General features: G+C 47.8%; 1 protein-coding gene across 2 annotated transcripts in view; it reads left to right on the top strand.

Moving 5' to 3' along the window:
• The first annotated feature begins 464 nt into the window (after positions 1-464).
• RCOR1 (REST corepressor 1) overlaps positions 465-20,340 on the top strand; it is a 74,202-nt gene continuing 54,326 nt past the window's right edge. For both annotated transcript variants that reach the window (XR_015914391.1, XM_088539662.1), the window contains exons 1-2: positions 465-694; positions 769-828. Coding sequence is in view for 1 of the 2 variants with exons in the window: in XM_088539662.1 (XP_088395788.1) it covers positions 520-694; positions 769-828 (235 nt within the window). In the remaining variant the exon portion in view is untranslated. The remainder of the gene's footprint in view (positions 695-768; positions 829-20,340) is intronic.

The following is a 20,340-nucleotide window of genomic DNA, read 5'->3' as shown; positions in this document are numbered from 1 at the left end:
AGCGGGCTGGGAGCGGCGGGGCCGCCTCTGTCCCCCGCGGCCCCGGCGGAGCGCGGCGGCCGCGCGGGGAGCCCGGCCCGCCGAGCCGCCCCCACCGCGGCTCGCGAACGGAAGCGCCGCGCCGGGCGCGATGGACAGGCGGCCGCGGCCAATGGGCGCGCGCGCTCGCCTCCCAAAATGTAGGTTCCTCCAATGGCCGGCGGCGGAGGGGGCGGGGCGGGCGGCGCAGGTTGAGCCCGGTCGCGTGTCCCCCCGCCCCCCCGCTCGCGGCGCAGCGCTGGGATGAGCCGCAAACTTCGCGGCGCCCGTGGCGGGGGATGTAGCGAGGCCGCTGCCGCCGCCGCCGCCGCCGCGCCCGGCCCGCCCCGGCCCCCGCCCGCCCCCGGCGCCTCCGCCCGCCCCCGGCACCTCCCCCCGCGCGGCTCGGCCCGCCTCGCCTCCCCCCCCCTTCCCCTCCCCGCACACGAACCAGTTTTTTAAACTCCGCTCTGCCTCTCTGCCCGCTCCCCCCCGCCCCGCATGCCAGCCATGATCGAGAAGGGCCCCGAGGTGTCGGGCAAGCGCCGGGGCAGGAACAACAGCGCGGCCGCCAGTAACGGCAGCAACAAAAGTTTGGCCGCGGCCCCCAACGGCAACAGCAGCAGCAACTCCTGGGAGGAGGGCAGCTCGGGCTCCTCCAGTGATGAGGAGCATGGTAAGCGGCGGGGGGGCCGGGGGGGGGACCGCGGGCCGCGCCGAGGGCGCTAACGTCCCCCCTGTCCCCCTCAGCAGGCGGCGGCATGAGGGTCGGCCCGCAGTACCAAGCCGTCGTGCCCGACTTCGACCCCGGTGAGTCGTTGGGACCGGGCGGGGGGGGGGGGGGGGGCGGTAATGGGCCGATGGGGGGGCGAAATGAGGGGGAGGGAACAACTTTTTTGTGTGGGTTGCTCGCCCCGTGGGGGGGGGGGGGCAACAAGGAGGAGGAAATGGGGAGGTTGGGGGGGGTCCCCTCTGTGCAGCAACTGTCCCCCTGCATCTAGTGACGGGGGGGGGAGGGCGACCAACAATAACCCCCCCCCCCCCAATTTCTCCTTTAAAATCTTATTTATTTTTAAATACTCCACATACCCCAATCTCCGGATCGGGGATGCAGGGCGAGAACAAGCGCCCCCCCACGCACCCACAATCCTCCTATTCCCCCTCCGGAAAGAGCCCCGAGCCACAGGGCTCATAAAAGAAGTCCCGATGCTTCCCAGAGGGCGCTTTGCAGGCAGGGAACAGGGAAGCGCCGGGCAGGAGAGGCTGGAGATGGCAGTTGGGTTTTTTTTTTTTTTTTTTTTTCTTCTCCTTCTTCCCTCCTCTCCTGGACTTGTGTGTTTGCGGGCTCGGTCATATGGGTGGAACTAGAAAAGATCAAGTTGTGAATACCGTCTTATCTATTGAAAAAAAAAAAAAAAGAAAAACTGAAAACTAAAACTCCATTTTTTTGTATTTTTTCTTTCCTTCTTTCTGAGAAGCCATTCGGCTTCCAAAAATATTTCACATTCCAGCTATTCTGCTGCAGCCTCTTTGTAGGCTAATTTAAAGTGGTATGGAAGCAAATTTTGAGCAAACAAAGGAATTGTGGCTGTGCTGAAAGGCAGGTGCTCGGAGCACGTTGGTATCGATGCATCTCCGGGTACATCCGTGTGTATAAAGATGGGTTGTTGACCTCCTTAGTTTGAAATGTAAGCGATTTTTTTGCATTGTTCCTTTGTAAGTGTGGTTTAAAGCCCTCCTCCCATCTGGGGAGTGCAGCGTTTGGAGTTGCCTCTTGCCTAGCACAAACTTAATTGGATTCTCTGCACCTCTCCTCGTAAGACAAAAACAATGATTGGGAAAGCTGCAATAGCTCCTTTCAGAGTAATCCAGAGAGTAACTATTGTGTGAATCCAGGAAAATGTTTCCCTTGGATCATCTCATATTGCATACTGATATGTTGGTTGCTTTTTGTGATTAAATATAGGGTGGGTTTTTTTTTTTTGTCCTAATTGTTATAGTCTCTGCAGGTCGATAGCATTTTTTTTTCTGACTTTGGCATCGCTTATATTTGGTTATAGAATCTTTTTCCCTGCTTCCTCCTCGTCCCCGCCTCATTCTCTTGACAAAATAAGATGCAAGGTCTTGGCACATGGGAGCTCCATTTCTCGGTTGACCAGGAGGAGGAAGGGAGGAGAGGGGGAGGAGGGAGAAAAAGTGCTGGGGGGAGGGGGGAGCCTTTACTTAGGCAGCAGTTGACACTGTTTTTCAATCTGTAGGTCAAATGCAACATTTCTGTAACACACAACAGGCACCGTGCTGGCTATTAGCCAGGTATCACAACAATACTTAGGCTTTTTGATGACCCTCACAAATTACCCTCTTTTGTGCAATTCATTTCTCTAACATAATAGACTGGGGGTGACTATGTGCCCCTTCCTCACTGTGTGCAGTACGCATTGTTCTGGCTTTAACTTATGTATGCACAGTGACCTATACAAAGGTTATAGCCTTCTCTGCTGCGGAGGGTGGGAGGGAGGGGGACATGTGTGATGTAGCTGGAGAAACACTTTTTTTTTTTTTTTTTTTCTCCTGAGGAACATGTACCCCAACACAGCTTCAACAGAAGCTCTTGTTTGAGTACATGGTGTAATACCCAGCCTGGAGCAGACTGGCCTAAAGTAAATAATCAGTCTTCTGATGACCTGAATGGGCACCGGATCTTTCTTTGCTGCTTTGGGTTTCTTTTTTTGTTTTGTTTTTCTTTTCTTTTTGTTTTAATTTCATACGCTTCTTAATTAAAAACTTTGAGGTGAACTTTTTTTTTCCCCCCTGCTCATATATTTAATTGAATGAATCTAGTATTGGTTTCCTGGCCTGTGGAATTACTCTGGAATATTCTTGCAAGGAAACATTATTCCTGAGTTGTGTGATCTGCTCTGGTCCAAAAGCACGGCCAAATGGCCATGTTGAGCTTGTTTGCTGTGCCTCTTTTTGTTTCCCTATTTAAACAAACAAAAAAGAATCCTAAATCTAACAAATTACAGTGTGATGCCTTTTCGATGCAACTGCTAAATAATCCCATCTTGCTGGTAATTTCAAGGTTAAATTGATGGAAAAGTGTTATCAATGCGCACAGATGCTATATCTCTTCCTCAGTAGAAATTTTAGGGGTTGGTTGTCCAAAGGATCCTAAAACTTGAAGGTTATTTAATGTAGAGTTCTGGAAGCTTTCACCTTCAGATTAGCTGGTTTATAAAATGCAAAGGGCTCATGCCCCCGTGGCTAGGTTTGAGCTGAAGTAAGGCATGGATTAGGGTGCTTGTAAGCGGTTTGTGTGGTGGGTTTTTTTTTTTTCTTTTTTTTTTTTTTCAGTGTTCAGCTTAGCTGATGTTTGGCTGAGGTGTACTTGTAACTGCTGATTCTTACGTGAGCATTCTTGTGTGGGCGTTTCTCTGTCCCCATGCACAAGGGCAGAGAAAGTATTTAATTTTGTTTTCACTCATAAGCCCGAAGTTAACTGCAGTAAAGAACAAGAAAACGAGGAAGGCTTTCCTGGAATTCTTACCGCTAAGGTTATGGGAGTAAAGAGAGGTAGATACTCAAGACAGTGGTGGCATGTTGTGTTGATTTTATAAATTTAGTGTTTGGGGAAGATTAAAGACCAAAACAAAAAACAAAAACTTGCATTTGTGCAGCCTGAAAGTGAAGGAGTGTCTCCGTAATTACCACTTAGACTTAGAGAGGGCAAGGACCGTAGTTTCGGTTAGTGTTAAGGAGGGTAGAGAGGGGTCGTGTGTCATCTCTCAAGCAGAGTACGAGGAAAATGATCAAAGGTTGTGTTTCTTGTTTCACTTAATTCTTAGAGCCAAAAAATAGCCAGTATAATTCTGGATTAAAATATCTTTGTGTGAGTTTTCAGTGCTCTTTGTGGGATGTTTGTGCCTGGGAATCGCCTTTAGGAAGTGGTCTTTACTTGCAAGCTCCCTTCATGGTAGGAAGGACTATTCCATGTGCCGGCAGACCCTATAGGATATAGGCTATAGCCCAAGTGACTGCTGTTGCCTTGTTTCTCTCATGTTCTCCTCTCACTTTGGAAAATAAGTTATCGCTACACTTCTAGCTTTATCTCAAAAACAGGCTTACACCTCCGCTATTGGTACAGTAAGAATGTACAGCAGAGACGAGGTGTGTGCAGAGGTAAAGTTTTTGTTAAACAACTTGTTTAACTGGAGAAAAGAGCAGGCAAACTTTTGCGCTGGGACTTCTGCACGAAAGCTGAGTAGAATCAGTAAAATTAACGCTGTGCTTCAGCTATGTTTCATTGATTCATAGATGAAACATATTGTCTTTTCTCTGTTATTTCTTACTAATGTTAGAGTTCAGAGTGAAATATTTGACTGCTACGTGAAAATTCTGTGGCAAACAAAGGTCAGCGTTTCTTGTGAATTCTCCATCTGAGATGCTGAAGATTAAGGAGAGAAAACTACTTTTGTGATTTTAATCTGTGCAAGTGAAACTTATATGCCCTGCTAATGTAAAAACTCGGTGGAAGAAAATATTATGTGTCCTAAAATTAAATAAAAATCCTTCATGTGGGGGAAGGACTGATATTGTACTTGACCCTTTTCCTCATTGCTTGTTAATTTAGACTCTATGACTGTTGGAATATTGTAAATAAGAGAAAGCAAGCACTCTAACATAGCTAGTGAATTTAAATTGAAGTTTAAAGCTTTCATAATTTTGAAGAGTGTTAAATAACTCTCTGAAGAGAACTGCCTGCCCGAAGTTTCTACATGTATTCATGGCAGATGAGCCTTGCTTTCTCTTTCCTATAACTGCAGTCCTAGATACCATCCTTTCTTGTGATTGCTATGAAAATAGGACTCAGGTCTTATACCTTTGGACATTAGTTGTCAGTCTCTTTGTTTTCTTCTCTCCTTTTTTCAATGAAACTTCTGGAGGCCTTTCTGGTGGAAAGAGAAGAGTGAAAGTTGGTTTGATTCAGCCCTGTTGCAATCCAGAGCTGGAGGGTGTGCAAGCTGGGGGATTCAGCCACTTGTTTGCAGGGAAGCTGATCTTTCTAGTTCTTATTTGTTGTGTTGTAACAATTAACAACATTAAGGGGTGGAAAGAAACATTTTGTAGTACCTCTAGATGCAGAGAAGCCTTCTGGAAAATGCTCGCTGCCAGGTTGTTTCTGAGATTGTTGAGTGTGACATTCCCTAGTCCTGACTGTGTTCTGTGTCCTGCTGAACGATGCCTAAAATTTATTGGCTTTTCTGGATGTCCAGGACTGTGCTGTTTCAGGATTAACAAAAAAAAAAAAATCCAAAAAACTTTCCGATGTATTCAGAGACACAACTCCTGTGTCCGTGTCTAAGGGAGGGAGGAATCACTCTTTGCTGTCTCCGGAGGATGTGATAGGGAGGTGGTGGAGATGCCCTCTCCGAGGGAGAAGGTCACGCATCCCTCATGCTGTGGCTGTTAAAACACACACGTTTCCTGTCTATTGAGGATCAAAGGTGAAAACGTAATGGACCTGTCTGTAAGGACCAGATTTTATTGGGCTGTGTCATTTTCAGCTGCTTCCCCGGGTTTTCCAGAGGAATATAGCTGAATCATGTCAGGAGGAGCACCTGCTGACCTATGCAATAGGGGCTGTAACCTCTTTAACAAGAGCACGTTGAGAGTCCCCCATATGACATGCACTTGGCAAGCCTGACTCGTAGCCAGCTTGTTGAATTTCTTTGTTTGCAAATAGTCCTGTTCTGAACAGTCCTGATGGTTTGCAAACAGGCCCAGGTCCCAACTGTAACAGAAACCTGTGTTTAGGTGAATCCTCTTTCACTGACACTCTGGGACCTCCATCTAAACAAGTGGAAGAGTCAAGACGAACCTCCTCAAACTGGAAATACTGGTGTCTTGGAAAGCCTTCTCACTTCCTCAGGTGACTTTGCCTTAAACATAACAGGCAGGAACTTCTCTAGTGCAGTAGTCCCTTTGGAAAAGAGAAAGTAATGAGGATGCTTGATCTAATCAGAAACACCAAGCCATGCTTTTCTAATTCCCAATGTTTTGACTAATAAACCAGGTGTGTCTTGATCCTTTTGCTGTCATCTGAGGAGATATGTTCTTCCTCAACAAAAACGTAATTTCCCTATTAGCATGGTCATATATGATTGGAAAAGGGCATGTGGGGCTTCTGGAAAAAAGGGAGCAGGTAGAGAATGTTCTGCCCTTCTCCAGAGGTTGTACTGGAGTTATGGGTCTGATTTGAAAAGAATGGGAATGTGAAGCCCTGAAGCTGTGCTATAACATAGTTCCTACTGACATAACTTTAGGCTTCAGGTATTAGTATTTAGTCTGCGATTTTTTTTCTTTATTTTAAAGGATGATTTAGGCTCTTTGTTTTCTCAAACCTCCTGGAAGAAGAGGAGCCTTTCCCTCTGCTCTAGTCTGCTCGGTGCCTTACCCCCTTACAGGCTATATTTGTCTTGCCCTCTTTCTTCCCCGAGTCGGTCTCTGTACTTGCTGTGCTGCAGAGCAGATGTGAAGTTCTTTGCAGGAACTCCACTGAAAGCCGTTATTGAAACTCAGGTTCTCTGGCTGTCTCAGCCCCATGGGATCTTAGGGTACAAGTGAAGGGGGTTCTCAAGGGCAGGCTGGCCCTGGCAGCTCTGAAAAAGGGGGAAATGTCTCCTGTCTTCTCATCCCGCTGCCAGTGTGTGCCTTAATTTTGTTCTCGTGCCTTGTTTCTTCGCTGGTGTGTGCTTTGGTCCCGTTACTGCAGCAAGAGAGGGGGCAGTCCCAGCAGCACCACGTGAGAATGAAGCTGGCTCCATGATGCTGGTGTTTTAGCTTGAGCTGGTCCTTGCATCCACCCTGGAGAAAAAGGAGAAGTAAAGGAGAGCATAGTGCTCAAGTTGAAGTATATTGTATATGTACCTTGGTTTGGAGCTATACCTTTCTTGCCTCTGAGCTCCCTGCGTGGCTGTCGCCCAGTTTGTTTGTCCTGTCCTATAGCGGGATTGCTGGGGGTGAACTGAGTTCCTGCTCCAGCTTGTTCCAAGGAATGGTTTTGGAGCTTTCTTGCTATTTAGATAGTACATTTTTTTGAAACCTGAATGCTGTAGTAAACAAACAAGCCTTGGTGCAGCCAAAGCCTGTGGCTTCTTTCCCTGCCTGGCACTTGCAGTGTGTGTATATGGAGGTAATAGCTGTCTCATGCACTGACAAATGTATTAATGGCTGGACTGGAATTAATGTTAGGTAGAGTGACTGCTTTGTTCTTCATAGCTGGTTCCTGCTGCTTAATGAGTTGCTCTTAAAACTCTTGTTTTCAACTCTAGTTAGTTCTGTGATTTGGCCAAGTGAAGGCTTAGAGCTCCCTGTGATTAGTCATTATAATTAGCTCGGAAATCTTTGCCTCTGTGATCAAGGTGCACTGTGTAATGCGGCTTATACCGGGCTCTAGACTGGTCACATACCTTCAGCGGAGTATAAATGACAGTGCTGTACTGGACACCTGTGTACACCTCTGTTCTTTTAACTGTGCCTTTCAACTTTAATGTTAAGTTTCTTAATATGCATTAGGCAGGTAAATCTAAAATAACTGGCTCCCCAGAAATGTGGAGTTAATGCTTGTCACCTCTTCCACTTCCCTCTCATATAGTACCTGCTGTTAGTGGTAGAGACCTGTTTTGCCTGCTGCATGTCTAAGGTAAGATGAGTTGGAAACAGTGTGACTAGTGATCTAACCTCTTAAGTGGCGAATTCCGTTAAAGTGTATAGAGGCCAAATAAGGAAGGGACACCATGCTCCTTCCCAAGAAATTTGTGCCCCTTTCTGCACGAGGTGACCATGCTTATTTTGAGTCTTTGACTTTGCTGTGTAAGCAGATGAGCAATTCCACGTTCTCAAGCCTTTAGATTTGAGAAAATGATCTAAAATTCAGTTTTAAGAATGTAAAAGTTGCTTTGTAAACTAAACTCGTCTTGGGTAATGCTTTTATAAAGAATCTGAGATGGGTTTTAATTTTCCTAAACTTTAGAAGCTCTTAATTTATAGTTCCATATGAAAGTGGTTGACTTTGTGCTTGAAACTGCAAGAGATTGCAGATGTGTGAAGCCTTAGTGAAGGCAGTGAAAATGTTTCTTCATGATAGTCTGGAACTGGGCTTTGTGCTGCTATTGGTTCTGATGTCTTTAGTGGTTTTGACCCACAAAATGTAAACTTACTTCACTTCTCCTTTAAGTTTTTGAGACAAAACATTTATTTAACCTACCTTACCACGTACCTTCAAAAATTCAACTCTGCAGCAGCAGTTATCTCTTCGGTAGAGGAAGTACTGGTAAATGTTGCCTCTCTCGGTGGGGGGAGGAGGCTGCAACACTATGATAAAATTGCAAAAATCCCCTCTCTGGAGGAAATTCTGGTCTCTGCTTTCCCCCTTCTGTCCTGTGCTCCTGTCGCGCAGGTACTCAAGGGAGCATCAGCGGTGGCCTGTGTGTTCTCTGACTCCAAGTGCAGTGTGTGTCTGCCTGTATAATGTATAATATATCTGTAAAATAAAATTAAAGAAATCTTTCCCTTCCCCATTAGGGGCAGTTGGATAAGGATGTGAATGTCTGCTCTTAAAAAGTTATTTCACCCCCCACCCTCCTTGCTTTCTCCCTTATCTCTGTGCTTATTGCCTGGATGAATTTCACAAACAATGGTGATCTGAGAGCGCCCCTGGCCTGTTTTTGGTATAGCTCCCCTATTAGAGGAGTCTGACCACATGGCTCTTCACAGCAGCTTTTCCCTTTTCCCTTCCAGAGGTATCTGTAACAGCCCATTGTGATAAGGTTCACATGTACTTTTAGGCAAGGAGGTGTCTTATCTGATTGGGATTTAGTTTATGTAGCAACTTGGAATTGGAAGTTGGGTTTTAAACGTCACTACTGATGTGTGTAACCTTGAATCTGTGTCTTCCTGGTTTTTATAACCTGAGTGTGGAAACGCAGCCTAACGAATGTGTAATGGTATTTCCTAGGCTCCTAGGTTCAGCATCCCCAACTAAAGCATGTAAAGAAAGGCGCATAGTGTCTGTCCCCCTTGTCCGTAACCGTTTCCTGTTGAGAATCGCTGAGGTGACAGCGAAGAGTTTCGGTTCCACAGAGCGACTGGAAATAGTTAAAGGCTAAGAAAAAGCTCTGCTAGTAGGAAATGGTCTCGATTCTTGAAGAACTGAAAAGCTAGGCCTGGAGAAGGTCTGTTTTACATAATGGTGTTGTTTCAGAGGCAGCGCTTTGCTCACAGCTTGCATTGAAATGTAGAGTCTCTTCCCCTCCCTCTGACTTCCCACCTGCTTTGGGTGTCTAAATTTGTCCCTCTGTCCTCATCAATAACCCCAGCTTGAGGTCTCTGTGTGAATGGGGGCAAGGAGATGATTTGTCACCTATTTCTCATTTCAAATGTATTAAAAACTAGTTGCCTTGTGTAGCAAACACCGTTTAGCAGAATTAAATATTGTTAGCATTGAGGTGTAAGCAGCTAAAACTGCTGCACATCTGTAATTGGAGCTTTTTTTTTGTGTGTGCATGTGCAAACCACTGCAAACATTTTGCAGATGCTGGCCCGTGTGGTTCTTCCCTGACTGGCGTGTCTCCATCTCTGGCCATCTTGGGCATTTCCAGGGCGGAGAGCGGAGCTCCAAAGGAAAGCGCTTGCCCCAGGTGCAGCCCTTGCACTTCCCTGCTGCTGCTTTGTGCTGGGGAACCTGCAAGATGTCCCTCGTGGGACCCTTGTGCTGATTTGTGCAGCTGCCACTGCACTGTTCACGACAGTAGCCATGGGAACACAGGGAGGATGATACAAGTTTATAACTTCAACTTGTTGCTAGGCAGACCCGGCTCAATATGAGTATTAAGTAGTCTTAACAACAACAACAACAAAAAAGGTTCTAATATTCTGCCTCTTATGTGGGGGAAGATAATACTGCTTCCCCCAAATCCTGGGCTTTTCTTTGTCTTTACACAAGTAGAATCAAACCAGCAACAAAAAGGTCCTCTGGAAACAGGCAGCCTTAGGGGAAACCCCTCGAGTGCATCTGAGTAATGAGTACGTAGCAGCTTACGAAGCAAGGGCAGAGGCAACGGGTGGTTGGGAGTTTCGACAGGTAGATTTTTGCCCTACCTTTTCCTATAAATGAAGTGTTGTGGAGTAACGTGGTGTGTTATCCAATGTGTAGCTGCGGCGCTGCTCGTATAGTCTAAAAGATGAAGCCTGCATTAAAATAGATACTGCTAAAAGTGATATACACTCTAAACAAAGGTCATGGGCTTAAAATATCACAAGATCATTTCTAAACTCTGGCTGTACAAAACCTTAAAATTATGACTAAGGCAAGGTAAGTGTCTTCAGAACTTGAAATGATTTTGTGGGCTCAGGGTAGATGTTTGTTTGCGCTGGACAAGTCAGGTTAGACCTTTCAGTCCTTTCAACTCGAGCAGTCTTTTGTTGATAACTTGCTGGTCCCAAGCAGCAGTTTGGCCACTTCCTGTTCACAAAAATAAAAAAAGGGGCACTCTTTCCCTCCGGTTTCTGTTGTGGCTGATGCCTGACAAGAGGCGTGTGGCAAATCAGAGGGTCCTGAGAGGCGCAGGAGGGCCGAGGGGGCCATGGGCGCAGGCGGGCTGAGCTCCCATCGCCTTTGTCTCCGCAGCTGGTGGCTTCCTGTATCACAGCAGTCGTTGATTGCGCTCTGGCCGCTGGTTTAAATGGATCTTTTTATTTCATAAACACTGCAATAGCCGTCATTCCTCTTGGAGTAAGTAGTTTTCTAGAGATGTTCCCAGTTACCACCTGCTCTTTTATTTCTTAACAGAATATGCTCTTACCTAACTTAACCTCCCCAGCAGCTGCCTTGAAGTCCCTTTTTTTTTTTTTTTTTTTCCCTTCTCCTTGCGCTTTGGCTCAGTGCTACCCCTCTTCTCCCTGACCACCCTAGCAAGCTGCAGCTGTCCTTGCTCGTCCTTCCAGCAATTATCTACTCTTCAGGGTAAAACTAGTTGCTTATGACTAGTTGACAAATATTTTTGTAATCAATATTTCTAAAAGATTGCTGCTCTTTAATATGTGCCAGTCTTTTTTTCTCCCTTTCCTAGGCTGCTATTGACACTTCTCCCACTTTTGCTATATTTTGAGTACAGCTTCTAGATCCTGTGTGTGCACCTTCCCATGAACTCAGCCCTACTCCGATTTCTGCTCTTCTCCCTACTCCTAAGACTTCTTTCCTGCTTCGTTGTCCCTCTAATGGAGACACTTTTTTTAAATTTATTTTTTAATTCTTCGGAGCCATGCTGTGATTATTCCCTGAAGCTCCCTCTCGGGCTGGAAGAAAGTGGTCGTGATTTTTACTCTTTGTGATAATTTTCTGCTAAAAGAGGGGAAAACATAGCAGAACTCTGCTGCTGCTTAACAACCTGTTTTACAACTTGTGTGCCTCCTGGTATGGTATCTGAGCGCTTTTCATGTGTTCAAATAGCAGTGATATTTTTCTGCCTTTTCAGCCTGTTTGAAGAAGTGGCTGGCTGCTTTATCAAGGCTTTTGTGCATCTCTGAAGAACCCGTGCCTCAGCTTCTCCTGCCCCAAGGGAAGAGCAAGGGCGCTGCTCACTTGTGCAGGAACTGACTTGCACTGATTTCTGCCCATTTTGCCCGTTTCTTCCATTTTGCCATGGTTGAGCATCCCTCTTTTTGGCCAGTGGTTTCACTGAGTCGCTGTTGTGGGAAAATAGAGGTGTGAGAAGGGCTGTTACCCTCTTGTGCAGCTGGGGCTGCCCTAGAGATCAGCTCAGATGGAGCCTCCATCCCGCTTTTGTCACGGAGCTGCCTAGATTGCAGGGAGTAGCTGTGTCTGCCTGAAACCTGTTCTGGATGGACAGGGAGGAGGGAGGGGAGGCTTCCTCATCCATGTGACTCAAAGCCAGAGCAGCGAGTTGTGAGAAAGCAAGGACAGGCAAGTGCTCTAAAGCACTCAATGCTGGGAAACAGCAGCGTTGTCCTCTGACTCCTTCAGAGCTCTGGGGTGGGTTTTTAATCCTCTTGGTTTAGTTCTTTAGGCTCTTCCCCTTCCCTCATTCCCCCCCCCCCCCCCCCCACTGCCTTTGTGTGTATGTGGGAGTTGGTTTGGAGTGTGGGTGGATCTGGGATCAATTTCTTTTCTTCCCAGGCAACTCCAAACAAAAGAGCAATCTGTCTTCCACGCGCCGCTCATAAACTGTCCTTATGGTGCACATAGGGCGGGCACAAACCCAGCAGCCCCCCTCCATTCTTCTGAAAACTGGCAAGGTTATCGAGCGCATGTGGGTTTGGGTGAAAAAGGACTGTTTTTTGAGCAGAAGCCAAGGAGGCTGTAAGTTGTTGTGGCCTGGGTTGTACCTGTCTTGCCATAGTTATTTGGGAGGATGGAAGAAAAATGAAGACAGAACTTAACCCCCATATATATATATATATATATATATATGTATATATATATATTAAGGGTAATAAATAAATGAGGTGTCAGGGGTACTGGTCTTGACAGCAGTCTGCAGAGCTCATAGGCTCGGTGGCAAGGGGACTGTTCCACGTCCTTGTACCCAAGTCGCTGCGAAGCGGCCCTGGGCCGAGCCGCCGCTCTCTGGGCCCCGGTGTCTCCAGCTCAGGTGAGAGGAACGCTGCCCTGCCTGGGTGTCGCCCGCAGCGAAGCCCTCCGGAGCAGCCGTGTGTCGCTGTGCGGCTCGAGGCAAGGGCGCTGCTGCGCGCTGCGTTGCTCTGCTGCCTGCTGGAGGAGGGGGAAGGAGGACAGGTGATGGAAGCTCTATCCAAGACGCGTATAGGCGAAACCTTTCTAGTGGCTATGGAAGTGAAAGCAGAGCATTTAATTCATGTCTGTAGAGCTTGGGCGAGGCTTGTAGCAGGTGTAGAGCCAGAGCTGGCTTCCATTGGATAGATGCCTGCTGAAATGTTTATCAAATACGGAATAAAAGGAGAAGGATTGTGTTTAAGCTTTTTCTGGTCATGCCTTTAAAAGATAACTTGTATTTCTCAAGTGAGCGGCAGTTAAACCAGGGTTTGAAAAATTGCCTTGGCACTTGGAAGGCGCGCTGGGAAGCACCTGTGCCGCAATAGGCCCTGGGGCAGAGAGGACAAAATGGTTGGGTGCCGCTCGCGAGCTGCGCGCGGCGCCCGTTGCGGTGTGGGGCTCCTCGTGTGCTGCACTGGCCTCCACTCTTATTGCTGCTCGGTTCTTGCTTGTCCATCAGCAAAGGTAACGTGGCTTGATACCTGAACTTCACTGCCATTCAAGAGATTCTGCCCCTTTGGAATAGGAAATAACTGAATGTAGTTGGTCTTAGCTCTGTTTCACTCGGGTAAAGCTGTGGCACGCGGAGGTACTGAAGCTGTCTTCAGACTAAGGAAGACACTACTGCACTAATGTGCTAATTTTATACTCTTGCTTGGCAGGTTGCCTTTGTAATCAAAGGGCTGGAAATTTTTCAGTTTGAACAAAATGTTCTAAGTAGCTGTTCTCTTGGTGGAAATGGATTTGATATGGGATGCTGCCTTCAAAAGAAATCCATCTTTCCATATCTTTTGGGGCATAATTATTCTAAATAAAATCCTCTTTCCTGACTTGGTGAAGGTACAAGGAAAGCCTCCCTGAAACTTGCCTGTGAAGTTTCTTCAGCAGACTCATGTGATGAACCTCTGTGCCTTTCCAGGGGCATGGAGGAACGAGGGGAAAGCACCTGAAAGTTAGTTTAGGAGTGAAAGTTATAATGAAGTTCAATGGAGCCATTATTACATACAGTTTTTTCCAGATTTGGTTAATAACTGTTATGCAGGATTGTTAGAGAATATGGACAAAATAGAAAAGCTAGTTCTAGGCAAGTTTGGAAAGTGCAGTCCTGGTTACTTGCACGTTGCCTTTCACACGGGGATTGTGGAGCCTGAACTTACAGGTATTGCCATGCAAGGAGGAAGAGTCTGCTTCTCATCAGTAGTGCAAATGTCATGTAAACTTGTTTTATTCCCTTAGGATTTTTGCCCTTTGTTTTTAGGGAATTGATGAGCTCCGACTAGAACATATGTATCCAGACTCTACTTCTTGCCACCCAAAATGACCATTAAAGACCAATCACAGAATAATAATATATTTTTAAAGTGGTTGGAAATGAAATGTTACCTCAAAGGCCGTGTTGTGTCACTAAAAAGCTTAAAACAAATGGCAGAATTGCCAGGCTGTGTAAAACTTGTCACCCTCTGTTTCCCTCTTTTTTTTTTTCTTTTCTTTTTTTCTGTTATGTTTAAATTTATTTATTTTTAAGTAGCTTTTGGTATTCCTCAAGAATCAACATAGATTTTTAAATTTATTTTTCACTGAGCCTAAATCTCAACTTCTGTACTGCTGTAGTGAGAGCTAACTGCTAAACTTCACTGCTTTGCGTTTAAGGTGAAGCACAACTCCGTATGCCATATGTTAAGAGAACAAGTGGACTTGACAATAAAAATGTGTTTATCTTCTGCCTTCCTGCGTTTTGGCAGCCTCTGTGCTGTTGAAGGACAGGGCACCATAAGAAGGGGGAAATCAGTGAAGATGCAAAAATGATGCAAGAAGGACTCAAGGTCAGCAGAGCTGGAGCCTGAATGTCATAGGTGGGGAGGAAACAGAGGAAGGGAAAGAAGGGCTGAAAATGGCAGCAGGGAAAGAAAATCTCAAAAATCTCACATTGTTAATGTCTGCTGCTAACGATATTTGTCTGCTTTTCCTTTTTCATCACTTGTTTTGGTCATGGTTCTTGGAAAGATTAAGTATTCTAAATTTTAAATTAAATTTATAAAACTCTAAGCTTTGGAGAGTGGGGAATTGAATTTATGGGGTGCAAATCGATGATCAAGAGACATCTGAACAGTGTTTTGGAGACTGGCAGGGCTAAGAGGAGAGCTATATTAAGAGTAGCGTCTTACTAGCCAGAGGTGGCTGCACCTGAAGCCCTCAGGCCCGCATGCCGGCTCTTCCCCTTCTCCCTCTGAACCCCCGGCTGGGGGTGACTGGGCTGGGGACTCGGCTCCCGCACGCAGCCCCGGAGCCGTGACGCCGGGAGGCTTCGACAGTGCCCCCGGGTCGTCGGCACGGCAAGACGTCCCTGCGAGTGCCTGCTGGCTCGGCCCCGCGCTGCCCGGCCGGGTTGAGCCTGGTTGCTGCGGAGGAATGACTTGCTGGCCGTAACCCGTGGGAAGGGTGGCGTGGACCTCGCACGCGAGCCCCCGGAGCATCCTGGCAGTGTTTTACTGGCCTCTTGGCTGCCCCGCCTGTGTTTTGAAGCCAGGCAGTGATGCCTTGCACCTCAGTGAGGCTATAGGGACCTTGTGTGTTGTTTCCTTATGCAGAGCTGTAGCTGGAAGTGGATGTGCCAGGTGAGCTGCTTACTCTGTGGAGAGCATGTCCGGGCCAGGTGCAGGAAGAACCCAAACCCGTGAGCTGGGCTGCCACAAGGGCTCTCTTGCACTATTCAGCTCAGTGAAGTTCTAAGACGTATGCCTTGCAGGGTGTAGGGTCTAGATTCACCTCTGAGTGGAACTTCTCAAATCCTACTACTTATTAGATGTAGACTTTGTAGTATTGACCTTGGTGGAAATGCTGCGGCTCCCTGTGTTCCTGGGTGCATCCAAGGAACTTGCTCTTGTCTCCTGAGTCAATTCCCATTCCTTGCTCCATGAGACAGCTCAACATCCCTCCTCTAAAATGCAAGCGCTGTTGCAACCACAGCCTGTTGCTGTGCTGCATATTCAGAGCAGGACTCTCCTCCACTGTTGCGATGGGTTTTTCTTCTGACTCTGAATTTGGCCTGGTTAGATATCCCAGGGCACTGGATGGAAGAGTCCTGGAGCTGCTGTTTGTCAGGCCTGGCACCCTGTCACGCCTGAGTGTCAGTACAGTTACACCCTGTTATTTCACAGACATGTCCATGTCACACAACAGCAGGGTGATAAAGATCTACTGGTCAAAGCAGATGTTTAAATGGATATTTAACTTGTGCTATAATAAACTGTCTCCTTGTAACTGCTGTTGACTGGAATAGGAGAGTTGGCTAGCGGGGAGGGGAGAGCGGTGCTGGGAATACTGCTTCCAGGCAGCCCTAAATAAATGGTCTGTGGTGGCTGAACAAAGCTGGAGAATTAGTGAAGCGAGTGAGGGACTGAACTAATGATCGTGGACAGCCCAGGGAATGAATGGGACTGGGGAAGCTGTCGGCTCGCGAGGAAGGGCCCTTCTGTGCAGACATCCAACTAATTGGCAGTGATGGGTGGAGAGCGCGTGGGAGGCCGGGGTTTGACCGGGGGTCTGAAGAGCTCGCGGGGGCAGGCTGGGCTGTTGGAGGAGGGTAGTGAGGCTGCCTGACGGGTTCTCTCTGGGGCTCAGAAATGGGCCAGCAGGGGAAGGTGGTGGTGGCGGCAGTTTGTTTCGCTCTCCGAGTCTCTGACTTTGAACTCAGGCCTGTAAGAAACAGGCTTATGTTGGGCCTGGAGAGAGTGAACTCTGTCTCCTGCCCTGTCTGTGGCTCTTGGTGCTTCTCTGCCGCCGAGGGGCTTGGGATAGTCCTGTGCCACAGCAAGCATGGGCCCGTTTCCCATGCTTGGGAACATTTAGGGCAGATCTTTCAACAGACCGTTTATCTGGGTACTAAGCTAAGTAATTAGCACCTCTGGCCTCGATATGTGTCCTCTATAGCCTTAGTTGAGCTTTGAGGATGCTATGTTCTGTAAGGCCCCAGGTGGGTCACCTCTCAGTGCTTTTCACAACAGAGACTGGACTTGGATGAGAAGAATGAGAAACCAGGTGGGAGAAGAGCCAGCTTGCTGTGCAGATAGTACACTGCTACTTCCCCTTCCTTCCCCTTTCACGTGTTCCAGCAAAGCATCTTCCAGTCAACTTGCAAATGGTGAAGCAAGCAAGCAAGGTGTCCTGGTAACCTTGCTTGGGGTTACTTGGCCTTGCAGCAAAGACTGCAAGTTGGCATCTGAAGCCAGGGGAGGAGGGGAGAAAACTTTTTTAGAAGTGCTTTGTTTCAGTCGGCAAAGTCACCAAAAATCTTGACACGTGAGGATCGCTTCCAAGTGGTGTAAGTGTGACAGGTGTTTCACCACGGGAGCCTCACTGCTTGACTGCAGTGTGACCTTGGGCTGAAAGCTGAACCTCTTGGTTTTCTCGGCTCTGTGTTAAAGCCAACCGTGGTGTTTGTCATTGCGCCGTGGGGTGGAGAAGCGTGTGTGTGAGGAGACACTAGAGACCAGCGCCGGGGCCTTGTGTGCAGTGCTGGAATCCCCCAGCGCTAAGTGCATGATGAGGAAGCGGTGGCAGGGAGGAGGGTGTCACTCTCTGTGGTCTCTTGGTTTAACAGAACTGATGTGCCTCAAGTCTGGCCTGGGCAAAGTGTTTCATTCACATTCGGAAAGTAAACAGGAAGATTTATTTATTCATTTATTTATTGTGATCTCTCCTCTAAAAGTCAATAATGCTGGGTAAATAAGGGGCAGGAACTCCTCCACTGGCAATTCCTTGTGCAGATGGTGCTCCCCAACCTCTCTGCAAAGTGATCCGGGGGCAGCCAGTGCGTGCGGGCATTGCAGGAGGGAGGGCAGCGATGCTGCTTCAAGCAGGTAGGACAAAAGTTAAATTTACATTTTGGACTCATATTTTGCTTTCAATCTGCTTTGAAGGAAAATATATACGTAGCAAAAAAGAGAGGAGAAAACCCCAGACTGCTGGGGTTAGGTTGGGCTTGTACTATACTTCGAGCAACACTGACATGGCACAAAGTTGAATTCCTTCCCTCCTCTTCTAGTGGAGAGATGACAACCAGCAGGTCCCTGAATGATGCAGGGCCACTCGTGTATTTCTCCAGATTACTTTGCCTTCTAGTTCTTGATGCCGCCTCTCCTGCTTGTTCCTCCTGGGGACCACTTAAGCGAGGGACTCCTTGTCTCTGCTCTTCCTCTGTTCCTTGTTTCCTAAATCTCCCTTCTGTGGGTGAAGGCTTGTAGACTTGGAGCAGCCTCTGCCCGGGAGCTGCGAGATTTGGGTGAATCCTCTTTAAACAGGAGGAATTGGAGCATGTGAGTTGGCAGTTTCTCTTCCACACTTTCTTCTGAGACCGTCACAAGAGGGTTTCTGATAACCTTAAGGCTGGTTCTTGTGAAGTCTTGGAGGGGAACAGGAAATGTCTGAGAAAGTAAAGCTCTTGAGCAGTGTGTTCTGGCAGGCAGGATTCAAGCAAGTGCCTGAATTTCCCATACTCAAAGGCCTCATCTACTGCTAAAGCTGGAGAAGCAAATGCCAAGTGATGCTAATAGGAACATGTTCGGTTCTCCTGGACGCTTCTCTCGCTGCCTAAAAAGCCACCCTCTGCACCAGTCACAGTGCTGTCTCACGCCTCTGAGCTAAGCTCATCTTCCCTGCAGTGGTGTAAAATGAGAAACGAATTCCAAATCTTTATCACAGGGGACACTGCCAGAGTTGGCGTTTGAAGAGATGGGAGGACAGCTGGGCTGCGGAGGCACCGCAGCATTTGTCCCTCTGCCATGTGAGGGTAGCCAGGGTGCGAGCATTGATCCCTGCTGTGCCACTGGAAGCCCTTGGTAAAGGCAGTCCTGGATCGCTCCAGTCCTCTCCGTGCCAGTGGGAATCCTAACGGAGCTTGTATCCAGTCGGCTCCTAGCATGGAGAGGCTAAAAGCAGGTCCTAAATGTCCCGTGCAAAGCCCCTCTCCTGGGTGCTGAGCTGTTCTCCTGCGCTCAGGTACCGAGGAGCTGGAGGGCACCCGTGGGGGAATAGTCTCCCAGCAGCGCTGGTTGCTCTGATATGGAGGCATCGTTGAAGGCTGCCCCCCTCGGGGTCAGGGCTTCCTGGTGACCTGCTTTCCAGCCGAGAGGCTCCCGGGAGATGGAGCTACAGCAGCCAGTGCAGGGCTGTGACCGTGTAGGCTGCGGCAAGGCTCGACACGTGTGTTAGGACAGGTAAATAAACAGAGGAGCGGAGCAGGGGCAGGAGGTCAGGCAGCGGCAGGAGCTGATGGTGGAGCTCAGAGCTGCTGCCGTAACCGCGCTGGGGGAATGGACGGGGACCACGGGCGGCCCCGCAACCTGCCGGGTCCTGCGCGCCCGGGCGTCCCATGGGTCTGCGCTAAGGCCTTTTGCTGGCTGTACAGAGAGGTTTGCCTCACGTTTGGGCTCCATAGGCCCTTTCTGGAGGGTTATACCTTAATCCAAAGCATCCGAGTGCTCTATCTAGCAACCAAATCATGACTCTCTGTTTTCTTTCTGCTTTTTTTTTCTCCTGTGTGCAAGCTTGCTTCTGAAGTGTTGCAATAATCACCGTGACAACTTTGGGATAAGAAGTAAATCTAAAACATGTGGTGTCAGCTTAATCCCTGCTCGGTGCAGTATGTTTGAGGGAGCCTGGATAGAGTCCCTGCATTCAGGCTACGATCAGGACCAATCTGTCCTGGTGTACTGTATCATTTGGGAAGGCCAGTTCCCTGCAGCCTAAGACATAGAAATATGATTAAAACTGCTCCCTCTCCCCCTTTTTTTTAATGCTCTAGGAGACTTTATAAGAGGAACAGTTGAGCTGTTCAGTCTCGCTTCTGCCAGGCTGCCTGTCAAGGCTCTGCACCGGGCACCTGCCAGGGCAGACAATTTGCTATGGCACATGTGAAAGGAGGGTTGGGGAGGTCGGGAAGAAGACTCGCATCCAACGCTGTAAAAGCAAGCACATGTAGCATCCTGTTCTCATGGCTAGTAGCTCTTCGTAATTTGTCACTTTGTTCTTTCATTTTCCTGTGCATTAGTCCTTGAAATATTCACTGCCAGAAAATCATAGGCATAGAGGCAGTTTCCTCTGTTTTGGAGCTTAATGAAGACAGATCATTACTTTCTCTGTAACTAACTTATCCTCTTTAACTACTTAGTGCTTTTTGTTCCTCAGTTGTCCAGAAGATCTTGCTGACTTGCATCAAAACAGGAAGTTTGCAGTGCCATAAATAAGGGGGTGGGCCACTGATTTTTTTCCATCTTGCATTTTACCAACCAGAGTTAAGATTATTTTTTACTGGCTCCACTTATCCTTAGCTGGCTGTAGGCTTCTTCAGGATGCCCTCTTGGTGCATAATAACCCAGGTTTCAGTATAGAGAAGTATGTGGGGTTTCAGGGAGAGAGGGGTCAGTTTTCTCTTGCCTTTCTGTTGTGTTTTGGCAGTGTCCCCCCAGCAGAGGTAAAGGCTGTGAAGACACTGCAGAATGTCAGAGCCTCCT

The sequence above is a fragment of the Tinamus guttatus genome, unplaced genomic scaffold (assembly GCF_059628265.1).
Source record: "Tinamus guttatus ecotype Peru unplaced genomic scaffold, ASM5962826v1 Tinamus_guttatus_pri_ptg000048l, whole genome shotgun sequence".
Taxonomy (NCBI): Eukaryota; Metazoa; Chordata; class Aves; order Tinamiformes; family Tinamidae; genus Tinamus; species Tinamus guttatus.
This window is presented reverse-complemented; position numbering and strand designations above follow the sequence as displayed.